Here is a 14,967-nt window from a genome sequence, read left to right on the forward strand (position 1 = left end):
GGTCAAGTGGGGAGAGTCAGGGAAAGGAGAAAAGCAGAACCTTTGCGCAGGAATATGCAGATCTAGCCTTTTTTTCTGCAACCACTTAACCTTAATTTTAAAAAAACCTTTCACTTCAACCAAATATAGTCAAGGGTATTTCTTTTCTAAGTATCTGATCTGGGACAGACCAGACAAGTATATAGATGACAAGTTAGTAATCTGCAAATAGATCTGATCGTTTAAAATATTTTGGACCTGTTTTGCAAGGAATGAAAATTAATTTTGTAGTAATGTATTAATCAATATTCAAATAGGGGAGACAATGCATAGATATTAAGGTTTTTTCTTTTTAATGTACTTTTTAAATGTTTTGTTTGTTTGTTTTTAAATTTTCCAAATTGTTTTTAAGTTTCCCAATAAAAATTGAATTCAAAAAAGAAAGAGAAAGAATAGAAGTTTCCCAGAGTCACATTGTGATGAGAATACAAATTAAATAAACAAAAAAGAAAAGAAAAAAATTAGTGCTGATGATGAATTCTCAAGAAGAAGATGCCTCTAGATTTGATAATTCTTTATATTCAGCTGGAAAAAGTCTGATTCAATCTCTAAAGATTTCATGGGGCAGGCTGATATAAGTGGGGAAAGGTTGATTCTCCGAAGCATAGGTCAACGCCATGAAAGGCTTTAAAAGTTAAAAACACACCTTGAATTAGACCCAGAAAAAACTGTCAACCAATGCAACTTTGGAGCAAAAGGTTCTCAGAGCATACATAACTGCCTATAGCCCTGCTTTCTGTACTAGTTGAAGTTTCCATCCTGGTGAACCCCCACTTAAGTATGACTCAGAAGTACGCTAGGCTACCAAAAAGCCAACACAGTCTTAGGCTGCATCAACAGAGGAAAAATGTCACACCCAGATTTTCAGCCTCTTTTTTGGAGGAGGAGCCAATGTTGCGACCAGACAATGTGCGATCCCAATGCTCTGAGATCACCATTGATACTTTTGCTGCTGGGTGGTCCAAACCGACCTAAACCGTCCCGCAGAGACAGTGAACAGAAAGAATACGTCTTGCTGACCTCAGGGACATTGCAAAGTCTCTGATCGATGCAAGAGAAGTTCTTCAAGCTGGTGACAAAAAATCCAGCCAAGGCTGACGAAGTCGGGGCAGCTCTAAAATGGAAGGATACAGAAAGAGAATGTGTTTCCAGCTGGAGAGGAATTTTTACCATTTTAAAAAGAGACTGTCTATAAAAAACTTAAAATTAATTTAAATTGGAGAAAAGAAGAAATAAGCGGCAGAATTAAATTTGGAATGGTTTTGGACAGTGGGTTATTTTACTTTTTAAATGCTATCTTTATGGATGGAAGTTATGCAAGTCTTTTAAAATGAATGGATTAAGTTTTCCTCTACTTTTTTTTCTTTTATTATTTTCTGTAACCTATGGACTAAAATTTTCCTCTTTCATTACTGTGGGTGTTCTCCTAACTCATTCAAAAATTGGACTTTTTTTAAAACTTGAAATACCAAAAAGATACAAAAAGAAACAAGGAAATTTGCAACAATAACACTGCTACTCGGAAGCTAGAAGGTTTGTGTATTGGAAACGAAACACTTATTTTTCTCATTGATTATTTTGGTTATAGAGAGTGATAAGAAGGAAAGCATACAGATGTCCCTTTGAAGTATATCTTTAACCAGATAAAAGTGAAAACAAAACGTTATTGTGAATCTATGTTTAATCTTATTAACCTTCCAAGCTAGAGCAGCTGTGTTTGTTACATGGAGACAATGGCACAATTTCAACAGCAGAAAGAAACCTTAAGCTTGCAAAAGATATTCTCAGAAATACAGAAATTATCAAATACATATGAGAGGATAGAGAAGAAGACTTAGAGCATCTAACAGCAAAACATGATGAAGAAGTTGAGGATGTTTATCAAATGGAAAATGTGGTGGTTAAAACCCAAAAAATCAAAGTGGAAAATGAATATAAAGAAATTAAAGAAATTAAATTTGCTGATATTTATGGTGATTGGTTTGTCTCTGAAAATGGAAAGAGTGGAATCCTGAAAGAGGAATTAAATGAGGGGAAATTTATCCCAGATGGCAAGATACAGAAGAAGAAAAAACAAAAGAATTTATGATTTAGAGAGAGAAAATTTATTAGCAATATCATCGATAATACTACCGGTAATCAAAGATAAGCTGACTAAGGAAACAGAAGAAGGGCATAAAGATTACATGAGAGATCTTATAAGCAAGGAGTTGCTAAGAGGAGTTCATACAAAGTTGATCAAGGAGATGATTAGAGGACTGACACTACAAATGACAGAAGATATGAGACTGTTTTGCCATTGGAAAGATACAGGTTGATAGATGGAAGAGTATAATTTAAAACTGGTTAAACTTAGTGAAATTTATTGACAATAGATATAGTTACTAATGTATATGATGTGTAATGTTATGATGAGTATAATTGGATATGAATATTGAATTGTATCCATGAAAGGAAGATTAGAAATCCCTTTGGATTATATATAAAGGTTAATAAATAAAGAACTAAGTTAGATACAGTTTAAAGTTTTGATTATTAGGGGGAAAATGTTATGATACAGGATATAATTAAATAAAGGGATAAGGATAACAACATATATATAGATATGGGTATAACATAAGGAAACTGGATGTAAATTCTAAACAGTGATTAGGAAAGGCGTATTAGAATCTTTTATTATTAAATATTATGGATGTTTAGCTAGAATAGGACATAAGGATTCAGTGTTAATGGAGGATTTTAGAAATAGTAAATGAAAGGCCAGTATGTAATTATGTATTAAATCTTTATATATTTTATGGTGAAAGATGTTTAAACAATTATAGTCAAATGAAAATGGAGATATGATGATGGTAACATGTATAAATATTTGAATTAAAATACTTGAGTTAATATGAATTATGTTTGTTGACTGTGGAAGAGATGTACAAAAGTCTTTTTGTAACCAACTGATACACTTTCTACAGCATGTAAAGAAGGATGTTGTGTTTGTTTTGAAAAATAAAAATAAATATTAAAAAAAAACCAGAGGGAAAATGTCAAGATCAAGGGAAGTAATAGTATCGCTTTATATTGAACTGGTAAGGCCACATTTGCAACACTGCATCCAATTCTGGTCACTACAATCCAAAAAAGATGTTGAGGACCTAGAAAAAGTGCAGAGGAGAGCAACCAAGATAAGAGGTGTTACATTCTAGGAAGAAGCCTAAACCAACTAGGGATATTTACCTTAACAAAGATTTTAAAAAAGTCAAAGACATAGCTTCAACTTTTTTTGTGAGAAGTCTATCAAATTTCATTAATACTTTTTTTCCAAATCACATTATTTGAGCTAGTTGAAAACTATAATCAGAGGTATCAATAGAAGCAGAAAGGAACAGAGGTGTTAAACCTTTGGCAATTAAAGGCATGTTCATTTCTCCCAATGGTAGTAAAGTATCTCATTAGTAAGTGATCTAAAAACTGGTGTGTTCAAGAATTTCATTACCAGATCTTAAATTAGTGTTGGCTATGAGAAGGCATTGATTGGCCAGCAATTAGTCTGCATGCTGTAGAGTACATTTCTACTGAGAAGCACAATCCTACCTGTTATTTTTTCCAAAACATCAAATCCGTGCTTCACTGCAATAATATCAAGAAATGAAATTGTCCCATCCTCAAACCTGCATAAAGTACAAACAAGCAAAATATTAAACTACACTCAATTTGTTTCCATCTCTTGTATTTATTAAGAAATATAATCTAAAAATAGATAAATATTAAATGAAACTGTCTATTAATTCTGTCCATCTCACTAGATCTCAGAGAGGCTTTATGCATGCTGTGATTCTTTTTAAAAAAATTAAACAATGTGGTCTGATGGGATTCAAAAAGTTGCCTTCTCTATCAACCCTAACCTGTGGAGTAGCTTAAATCCCAAAAACCAGATAGCTCTGATTCTGCTATCATTTCAAAAATAATGAAGCCCTGGTAGATGTTTGGCCAATTATCTGAAGGAGTCCAATTCTGAGATGTTTTTAAGAAATAGAGTAATTGTCCTAGCTGCTAATTAAAACATGAATTATTTCATGTTTTATCTGGTTTTCAAGTTATTGTAAGCAGCCCAGAGTTGTTTTAAATCAGACAACCTTATTCATTGAAAAATAAGCTAATTTGTCAAATTCATAAAAAAGAATTAATGAAAAACACATTGAAGCATTATTACACATATAAACATATATATATATATGATTTACCAATTCATTTTGTTAAAAATGGAGTTCATATAATCTCTGCAAGACTTGCCAAACAGATTATCATTAAGATCATTTCCAACTGTGCATTCTATAATTCTAATATTTAATAAATAGACAGGTGTCTTCTTTGTTCTTTTGATTATGACTTGGATCAGATTTGGTATCTAAATTGAGCCAGTCACTAGAAACCTAATTAACATAAAAACATTTAAAGATTTATACAAGGTAGTCCTTGTGCCACAATTCAGCCCAAAAGTTATGTTGCTAAAAGAGAGGTTAAGTAAATTTTGCCTCATTTAATGACCTTTCTTGCCACAGTTGTTAAATGAATCACTGTTAAGTTAGTAACACAGCTGTTAAATGAACCTAGTTTCCCCTGCTTGTCAAAAAGTCGAACATGACCTCGGAACACTGCAATTGTCATAAATATGAGTCCGTTGCCAAACATCTGAATTTTGATCATGTGACCATGGGGATGCTACAATGGTTGTGTGAAAAATGGTCATAACTTACTTTTAAACTTCATATGGGTACTAAATCAGAGGTGGGCTACTGGGGGTTCACACAGCTCAGTTCAGTGAACCCTCAAGTTCCACCCCTGGCTGGCCACGGCCACACCCACCCCTCCCGTCTCAGGAGTCTCCATACAGCATGTTCATCATGCCAAGTAAGTGCAGGACCCGTGTAGAGGCTCAGGGAGGGGGGAAACCGAGCCTACTGGAGGTTCCAGAAGTCCAGAAATGGACCTGTTTCCCGCCTCCGAGGGGCCTCCAGAGCCCAGGGAAGCAGTTTTCGCCCTCCCAGAGGCTCAAGGAAAGCCTGGGGAAGGCAAAAAACATGCAGGAGGCTGACTAGGCCACCTACCATGGCCACATTCACCCAGCAAGGGGGCAGTGAACCCGTTGCTGCAATTTTTGAAGCCCACCCCTGTACTAAATGAATTGTTGTAAGTCAAGGACTACCTTTATTTTATAACATTACCTTTCAGCCACTGATTGTCTTGGTGAATAAAAATCCTCTTCTGCCAAATAGGCAGCAGCAGTTCCTCCTCCAAAAAAAGTTTTCCTCAAGCAAGAAGCAATTTCATTTTTTACTAGCAATGCACCAATACCAGTGGGGAATCCAAATATCTTATAGAATGATATAGGAATAAAGTCTGCTTGATGAATGCTTAAATCTAAGGGAGAAGTGCTGGCATAAGATGCTGCATCCAAAAGCACAAACCACTTCCCTTTGATCTGAATGGGACTAAGTTTTCCACACTGTATCTCTTCTATCCATGCAAGCGGGTATTTGACTCCTGAAAAATTACTCTGAGCAGGATAACAGAAGAGATGTGGTGTACTGCAATTATTGTCTTTCCTTTCTATAATATTTTCTTCTGATAACATATCCTTTGGTTTTACTGGAACAAATGGAACATTTTTTGCAGTAGTGATCACTCTCATGCCCACCACAGATGTATGGTTATCAGTAAGGTAGCAAAATCGGCTGCCAGATTCCCCCACGTTTTCAGGCATCCAAGGAAAAGCTTCTGCAATGAGTTTGAATGAAGCAGTGCTTCCTGAAGTAAAAATGACAGTATAGTCTTCTATAGTTGTATTAAAGTGCTGTAGTATCCTGTAAAATAAACACAGGACCACAGACATATTGAATACTTGTGTTTCCAACATATCATTCTATTAAAATATTTTCCTGACTACTCCTATTTAACTTATATAGGCATCTAAAATCAAATCAAATTGGGCAAGATATATAGCTACAAAAATTGTTAATTACTGCAATGTAAGAATATGCTCTGTTTTGTTCAGTTATTGATAGGCCAAAAGTAAAAATAATGGGAGACAATTACCTTAATTTGGGAGACAAAGTAGATCAAATGTGCTTTTCCAGGAAATTATCAATTTGTGTTTTTTGAGATCATAAATTTCCCTGACTTGATGAAAGTAATACTGAAGGTCTAGAGCTCTTCCTCACTGCCATATTATTTTCTTCAGCACTTGAGATGGTAGAAATGCTGCCTCAAGCCCTATACCAGGCACCCAACACAGACAGCTTGTAAAACTGCAAAGCAGCAATGGTTAGTGGCAACTAGGTTTTTCACAATGGTACTGGCATGAGTGGTGATGATATTTGGAAATAAGTTGAGTTTCTTCAGTCGAGTGCTGGAGTCTGCTGTGCAGAGCACAAAAGAGAGGAAGAACTCCTGCACTGGGCTGGAGATTTAAAAAAAGTGTACCATAAAGATCTACACTTCTTTTCTCCAGGCCAGCTCTTCTATATACCGTTCTCTACCAGCTATTTTGTTTTGTTTGCTTATCGATCACAATGGAGACATCAGAGATGGCAGACAGCCACAAGGGCATCTTAACATCTACAGCCAAAGGTCAATTGTGGTTGTAAGTCAACAAGCATATACTCCCCAACTCCCAACAACTCTGAGCCTGCCCTGTGGAGAGCAACCTGCTGGAGAGGGCTCAGGACATTTAGGCACTCACCATTGGCCACGCCTCTTTCGCTCCTAGCCACCTGCCTCAGGTGATTCACAGCTAACTTTCCTCCTCTGCTGCTCCTCTCCCAGCGATTCTCAATGGCCAATCATCCCCTGGTCCTTCGGCCTTCATCCCTGCCCATTCACTTGGACACCATTTGACCCAAGCTTTTGGCTATACGGGACAAGAAACTACCAGCCAATGGGAGCAGGCAGCAGCGAGCAATTGGTAGCAGATAGGGAGGCAGCATGCCATTGCCAGGGGTGCACCAGGGATGCACCAGGCAACTGACAGCAGTGGTGTGCAGAAGCAATCATGGGTTGAGGGGGCACCACAACTGGCATCAGTGCTGGTAGTGTATAGAAGCGATCGCAGGGCGGCACCAGGCAAGCAGAGGCTTTTGAGCAATAACTACAGGTTGAAAGCTTTATTTTCACCTCTGCCCTTGTCTTCTGGAGACAAAACTTAATTAGGATAGCTTTCCTACCATTAAAATGTTATTTAGTCAATAACAGATCAGGGGGAGTAAAGAAAACATCACTAATACATAATGTTTACCCTCACTTCCACATAATAATATTTTGGTTCCTGTTTCTAGCATATAAGAAATATAGGTACAAAAAGGACCCAAAAGCAAATGTGAAACAAAACATCTAGCATATAAAATAAGAATTACATTACCTGAATCTAACATGTTCAATAGTGTCATATGTGAGTTTGCTGCTAATATTCTGGCTATGAGGATTTCCTAGATTAAAAAAAACAATGATTCATGAAACACATTTCATTCTTTGTGAAATTACAGTCTAAATTTTAATTCCTGTATTTTTACACTTAATTAATTTTTATATTTCTCCTGCTACCTTCTCCCTCCTCTGGTTCTTCCTCAGAACAAACCTATATGATGTGCTTGTCCAGCCCAAAGCCAGAGACTGCTGAGGGTAGACTGGAACCTGATTCTTTTTCATATTAAAATATAATAAAATCTTGAGACAATAAATTATATTATCCAATTGAAACTGTTAATTTCTTTCATTATATCAATATTAGTATGACCTTCTAAAATACTGAATTCTAACTCTTTCCAAATATTAGAAAATACTTTAAGGTTAAAGCAGAAGCTGTCCCTTTCCTTCCAATGTGAAATATGATTGTAGTGCTTTTCAAAATCAGAAACTCCTAATGATATGAAATTCCGCAAGAGTACTATGCCAGAACACCATTATTTCACCTGTTCTTTAACAAATTATTATGGCCCAGAGTATAGCTGTTGAACTTTTTGTTTTCCCATTTCCTCTCCACAACTGCAGATCTTACTACAGACACTATTCATATAAATTACTACTGTAATGCATGCACACATACAAACATATTGGGGAGAGAGATGGGGAGAGAAAAAGAGAGGTGGGGAGGGAGATAGAGACAGAGAGAGAGGGAGAGGGGAGACAGAGAGAGGGAGAGAGGAGAGTGGGGAGAGAGGGAAGGAGGGAGAGGAGGAGGGAGAGAGAAATGTAGGAACAAAGAGCAACTTAACATCTGATTTTGTGGTTTTTCTTTTTTCTTTCCATTTTATCTTTCTATTTTGTTTAATTAAATAAATAAGCATCTTTTAAAAAACAATCTGGAAAACCATTAGATAGCAGCACAGATCTGTTAAGACTTATTTATTTTATTTATAAATAAACAAACAAATCCTAATTTAGACTAAAACCTTGAAATGCCTCGGATTTTTTTTTCATTGTAAGGAAGGATAAAAATTACCATATTTGTTGGCATATAAGATGCACTTCTACCCCCCTCCCTCCCAAAGTGGGTGGAAATGTCTGTGCATCTTATAGAGTGAATGTTGTCAAAGCCCATCCCATCTGCCAGTTCCCTCCCTTCAGCCTCTGTCTCCCAACAATTTGCCTCCTTGCAGCAAACAGCCTGGTCAACTCCAGCACAGCCTGATTTAGCACGAGCAGCTGATTGGTGGTTGGATCTGCCTCCCAGAATCCCACCTATCAACCGTTCCAGGCTGAAGGGATTGCCGCTGCCCATTGCTGCTGTTGCCTATCATCGCCTCAGCCTGTCCCATTTTCAGCCTCCACACATCCCATTTTCGCCTCTGCCCACCCAATTTTTGCCCTGTTCCAGGCAACGAGAATAGACAGAGGCAGCAGCAATCCCTACTGCCTGAAATGGGCCGAAAACGGGATGTGCAGAGGCCAAAAATGGGGCACACGGAAGCTGAAAACAAGACATGTGGAGGCCAAAAAATGGGGTGCGTGGAGACGACAATCCCCAGAGTCTGGAACAGCTGATAGATAGTATTCCAGGAGGCCAAGCCAATCAGCTGCTCATGCTAAATGAGGCTGTGCTGAAGCTGATCAGACTGTTCGCTGTTTCCTGCAAAGAGGCAAATTGCTGGGAGGCAGAGGCAGATTTCCACCCCAAAAGCTAGGCGTGTCTTATAGTCCGGAGTGTCTTATAGTCTGAAAAATACGGTATATTGTTTAATTTCACATTACCATAGACATTTCTTTTGAGATCATCAGTGAAGGCCTTTAGCAAGCTTTCTGGATAGAGAGTGGCACCTGCATGGTCAAGATAAGTAATTTCTACAACAGAAAAGATGAAAATATATTATAGCTACCAATTATTCCCTTCAATTAATTTCAATCTAAGTAATTTTTCCCAAATTGCTTTACAGGAAATAAATAGGATTTAAAATATATACTTTTGAACATATTTTATTATTCAATAGAAAATAACACAATTGCAATAAAATCAAATCAAACGAATTTTAGAATCATAGTGAAAATATGCAATTTATTATCCGTATTGTAGTGAAAATATTCAATTTATTATCCTTTCTAAAAAGATAACTTTAAAGACTCTAAAAATCTAAATTGACTGTCATAATCTGAGAAACATAGAGCAATGGTGACTTTCTTGTACATTGATATATGAACTTCTGCAAGGAGTACTGTTGCAGAAAATTAAGAGACTCAGACTTCGGAATCAAAAGAAGTAGTTTTTATTTGCGCAAAGGTTCAGAGCAAGATAGCCAAAGTAGACATCTTAAACATCTGAACACCAACTTGTAGAAAAGAGTGTTCTTATATATCTTTCAAAAGCAGCAGAACATGGGAATGTAACATGTTAGCATTGATGGATTCATAGCTCCTGTTACCAAATATCTTGCCTAAATTTTCCAGAAACTTTTTGTGGCTAGCTGTATTCTTGACTCATATGTGTGAACTTTAATTGAACTTGCGATTTAGCTTTTTGACATTTCCTGTTCTTGTACACGTCTCAAAAGCAAGTTTTCATTCCTTCTTTCTGTCATGTCTCACTTTTATATCCTGATTCATTTTATGTCCTGCCTCAGTACAATCATAGGTTTCAATATCCAACTAAGCTAAATCATTTAGACTAATTATTAGACATATTAATGGCCATAAATAGATAAGGGGATAGAAGGGTAACTCATCAAAGTTGCAGATGGCAGCAAGCTACAGGGAATAGTTAACACACAAGATGCAACAAAATGCAATTAAATGGTGAGAAAAATTAAGATCATATACATAAGCAAGAAAAACCAAATCCACAGAATAGATGGTACCTGGCTCAACAGTAATAACTGTGAGAAGGATCTAGGTATCCTAACAAGTATGATCTAGCAATGTGCTGCACCTGCCAAAAAAGCTAACACTTGCTAACGCATATGTTCTCAGTACACATAAAGAGAATAAAATACATTCATAAAGAATCAAAAAATACAATTTAAGTGATAGTTAAGGTTATGCTGACTCTAACACAGAATAATCCCATTATTTATTCTTAACAATTAACAAATATTATCTATAATATTGTACCCTGTTACAGCTCATCTTCTTTCCCATAAAATAAGGTACAAAGTTGGATTGTAAATATCTCTCAGCTTACTAGTCGGATGCATTTTTCTAAAATATTAGCATGATTGCTGGCTCTTAAAAATGTATGCCCTACCAACTTCAGATTCTTCCTCAAACCTCAGACCACGTTAAGTACCTCTGCTGTTTTCTCTAATATCAAAACAACATATATATGGAGAAAGAAAGAAAGAAAGAAAAAAGAAATATATGTCATTATACACAGTTTAAGTAACTTGTAGTATTTGTGCATGATAGATGAGCTTCTCCAGGAAATTTAAAACTGAACTTGGTTTGGGCAGCATAAAGAAACAGCAAAATATATGTAAAAAGGCAACATGTCTTGCAGAATGCAAATAATTAGCAATCAGAAAAGCATGTAATGTAACATGATAGAAAAAGGAGGGGCATTTCTAACAAATCACGAAGTTTCTCTTGGGAACCTCCTACTGTGCTTCAGTTTCCTAATCAGATCTACAAAATGTTGTATTGCAACATTTTCCTCTACTTAATAGTTTTGTGCTACAGCAAAAGGATAGGAGATAACTGTTGATAACATTTTGGAAAGTTACTTCTAGGTACCACCATATACAACTAATGAATGAGGGAGAACAGTTTTATTGTGAGTATAATCTGTAAATAGTAACCTCTTTACTCAGATACTGCAATATATGCTGGAAAAGGAACAGAGGAATTCCCCTTGCCTGCAAATATACTTGCCCAAAGTTTCCTGAGGCTGGTGATTGGAGCTGCTGGCTACAAGGGGGGAGTCAGAGAGACAAAGTGGGCTACCGTGTTTCCCTGAAAATACGACAGGGTCTTATTTTCTTTTGCCCCATGAAATATGGCCTTGGGCTTATTATCAGGGAGGGCTTATTGTTTTGGGGTTGCTGGACAGCTGCTCCCTTGCGAGCAGACTCCCAAAGAGCTGGGCACAGCCTCAGGGGCGAAGCAGCCATGAGGTGACCACACTCACGAGCAGCCGCCCAGCAAATCCCCTCTCCAGGTGGGTAGAATGCCATTCACTGACCTAGGGGTTATCACTAAGGTGCCAAGCCACGCTCCGAGCATAACTTCCAAACTCCAAAACTCGGCTGCCGAGTCTTCCAACATCGGCCGCTCTAGGAGTGCTCTCTATGGTGGGCCGGCTGCCAGACAGAGAGTCTTCTGGACAGAGAGCCTTCCAGCAGCCGGCCCACCATAGAGAGCACTCCTAAAGCAACCGATGCTGGAAGACTCAGCAGCTGAGTTTTGGAGTTTGGAAGTTATGCTTGGAGCGTGGTGGCGGCAGGCAGTGACGTGGTGCCCTGGGAGAGCTGCACAAGGGCTTGGTGAGGCTGGGAGGCATGCTGGCTGGAGGCGGAACAGGCGCTTGCGCAACCCCCCTCTCCAGCCAGGCAGAGCTCCATGCACTGACCTAGGGGGTAAACCCGAATATGCCAAGCCGTGGGAGCTGGAGGGGTAGGCAGAGTGTCATGTGACTTGGTGCCTTAGTGATACCCGCTTGGTCAGTGAATGGCATTCTGCCCAGCTGGGGAGGGTGCTGCTCATGAGTGTGATCACCTCAGGGCTGCTTTGCCCCTGAGGCTGCATTCAGCTCTTCGGAAGCCCGCTCACAAGGGAGCAACCGCCCGGCAACTCTCCCCTCTAGCCAGGTAGAACGCCACTCCCCAACCTAGGGTATCCTGAAGGTGGCAAGCAACGTGAGGGCCTTTTCCCCCTCCCGGCTCTCACGGCTCGGCACCTTCGGGATACTGCTAGGTCGGTGAGCGGTGCTCTACCTGGCCGGAGGGGGGGTGTCCAGGGGGTTTATTTTTGGGGGTGGGCTTATATTTTTGCCCACACAAAAATGTGGCAAGGTGTTAGTTTTGGGATAGGTTGTATTTTCAGGAAAACATGGTAGGTAGAAGCCATTGTGCCTAACGGAGCGCGAATCAGATATCTATAAACCAAAATAGCAATAATACATTCTGGATTAATGCGCTTGAGATTGTGATTTTATTTTATTTCAAAATGACCAGCTTAGTTCAATGTAATAGCTGTTTTACACCCGTCTTTCACAGTACTTTTTTCAAATTTGGATACTGTCCCCTTTGTAAACAAATTATTAGTCTACATAGACAGATTACCTATCTAGAATCTCTAATCTGTGCTCTCCAAGCAGAAATCAGCCCCCTCTACTGCAAAGATCCTGCAGGAGAAGAGCAGTCTGGACAACCATGGGATCTTACAAGGTGAGAGGTGTGAACCATAAACACAAAGCTTTTGCTGTGACCCAGCATAACAGATATAGAGTCCTTGCTGACCTTAATGGGAACACTAAAGAGATGGGTCAAGGTAGTTGTGATAATGATGACTCAAATAAGCAGGGGATCATGGTCCAAAATGAAGAACTTTCTTTGGAAAGGCTAAATGGGGATCCAGGTGTCGCACATCAGTCACACAAGATCAAGGTATGGAAAAAGAGAAGTCACCTTCTGGTTGTTGATTCAATCGTAAGGGATGTAAATTTAGGAAAGGATATGGAGGTTTTAAAAGAGGTCAGGTATCGGCCAGGTGCTACTGCCAGCAGAGACAAGAGACGTATTCTTAAGATAGTCAAGAATGCAAGTAAGGACAGTGACGTTGATGCTATTATACATCTTGGCACAAATGATTTGTCCCAAAAAGATGTTAGTTCTGTGAAGAATGATTTCCAGAGCTTGGGGTATGAACTTAGTAGTGTAGGTTGTCGGCTTATCTTTTCAGAGGTTTTACCAGTATATAAGGAACAAAAAGGGAAGGGACAGTGTGTAGCAGAGTTTAATGTGTGGCTAAAGGAGTGGTGTCAAAGGGAAGGCTTTGGTTTTATTAGTCATGATGCCCTGCAGCTGGTCCAATGAAAAACTGTACAAAAGAGATGGTTTGCACCCATCCAAGAAAGGGACTGAGTTACTTGGCATTAAATTCACAGATTTTCTGGATAAACATTTAAACTGAACAGTGGGGACAGAGAATTAATTGAAACAGAACATTTCTGTCTCCAGCAATTTAAAATTCATAGGTTTATCAGTGCATGTAACATAGATGTTTGTGCGGGTAAGATTATCACTCCTGCTGTCAAGCAAAACCAAGCATTTAATAGTGAGTGCCATACCATGTGCATGAATCATACAAGTGGCAAGAAAATAGGGGCAGTCAGGCATAACACAGGTTATGTAGACAGTAAACACAGTGTCAATCAAAATGGACACAAATGTGTTAGATATCCCCCCCCCCCGCTGACAGACTGACAGAGGTTTCCACCAAGATCCTCTGTTCCAGCAGGAACAGAGGTTGAATCCCATTGGTCAAGAGGTCTGACAGATCCTTTTAAAAGGATAAATAAATAAAAGAAGAGGTGGAGTTGCACTGTATATAAGAAATAACTACATCTCTACAGAAATAGAGCACAGCAATGATGAGAACTATCTTAAATGCATTTGGGTCAATATTAAAGGTTGTGGAGGGAGGACGACATTGCCATAGGTCTATACTACAGGCCACCCAACCAGCCATTTGTCAAGGATGCATCCATTTAGATTATCCTGGTAGACCTTAGACCAGTGTTTCTCAACCTTGGGCACTTGAAGATGTCTGGACTTCAAGTCCCAGAATTCCCCAGCCAGCGAATGCTTGAAGTTGAAGTGCCCAAGGTTGAGAAACACTGCCTTAGACCCAGTGATGTAAATGTATTCTTTCAATTCATTTCCTCTTAGTCTTACTATTCATGAAAATGAGCAAGAAATAGGAGGCAAATCAACTGCTAACCTTACTATCCCAGACTAACAAAACTCAAAAGGTGAACATTATTTTGACTGAACAGTCCCTTTCTTTTCAGACTCAAGTGTAAGAAGGGCAGATTGAAATTTACTGTTTGATCACCTTTTCTCATTCACTTTTTTTCCCTTTAAAATAAATGTGGAACTATATTTCCTTCTTCAGAACTTATGTAGCCATACGTACTTAGCAGGGTAACTGCTCCCACAGGAACAATCGCAGACTCTGTTTCCTCTTCCCTTTCCCATTTTTTTCCCCTTCCCACCAACCGTCCTGCTGCCAGCTCCACCACATGTCAGATTACCTCCTAGTCTGGGGAACTCCCTCTGCCGCAATCTTTGCAGATCCTGTCCACCGTAACCATAAGCAGCACCCGAAGGGAGCTTGCTTTGGAAAGATTGGAAAGACAAAAGTTTTTCCCACGGATCCTCAGCCATTGCAGTTAAACACCTTTCCCGAAACAAGAGACGAGCATTAACTGTTTACGACAGAAAGCAACTCAATTAA

General features: G+C 38.8%; 1 protein-coding gene across 1 annotated transcript in view; it reads right to left on the reverse strand.

Annotated features, from left to right (window-relative positions):
* Positions 1 to 14,967, reverse strand: part of MOCOS (molybdenum cofactor sulfurase) — a 57,266-nt gene extending 42,299 nt beyond the window's left edge. The window contains exons 1-5 of the mRNA XM_032235455.1: positions 14,765 to 14,967; positions 9,277 to 9,366; positions 7,448 to 7,514; positions 5,256 to 5,894; positions 3,625 to 3,701 (exon numbers count right to left, since the gene is read on the reverse strand). Of these exons, the coding sequence (XP_032091346.1) occupies positions 3,625 to 3,701; positions 5,256 to 5,894; positions 7,448 to 7,514; positions 9,277 to 9,366; positions 14,765 to 14,897 (1,006 nt within the window). The 5' untranslated portion in view covers positions 14,898 to 14,967. The remainder of the gene's footprint in view (positions 1 to 3,624; positions 3,702 to 5,255; positions 5,895 to 7,447; positions 7,515 to 9,276; positions 9,367 to 14,764) is intronic.

This window comes from Thamnophis elegans, chromosome Z (genome assembly GCF_009769535.1).
Source record: "Thamnophis elegans isolate rThaEle1 chromosome Z, rThaEle1.pri, whole genome shotgun sequence".
Lineage (NCBI taxonomy): Eukaryota > Metazoa > Chordata > Lepidosauria > Squamata > Colubridae > Thamnophis > Thamnophis elegans.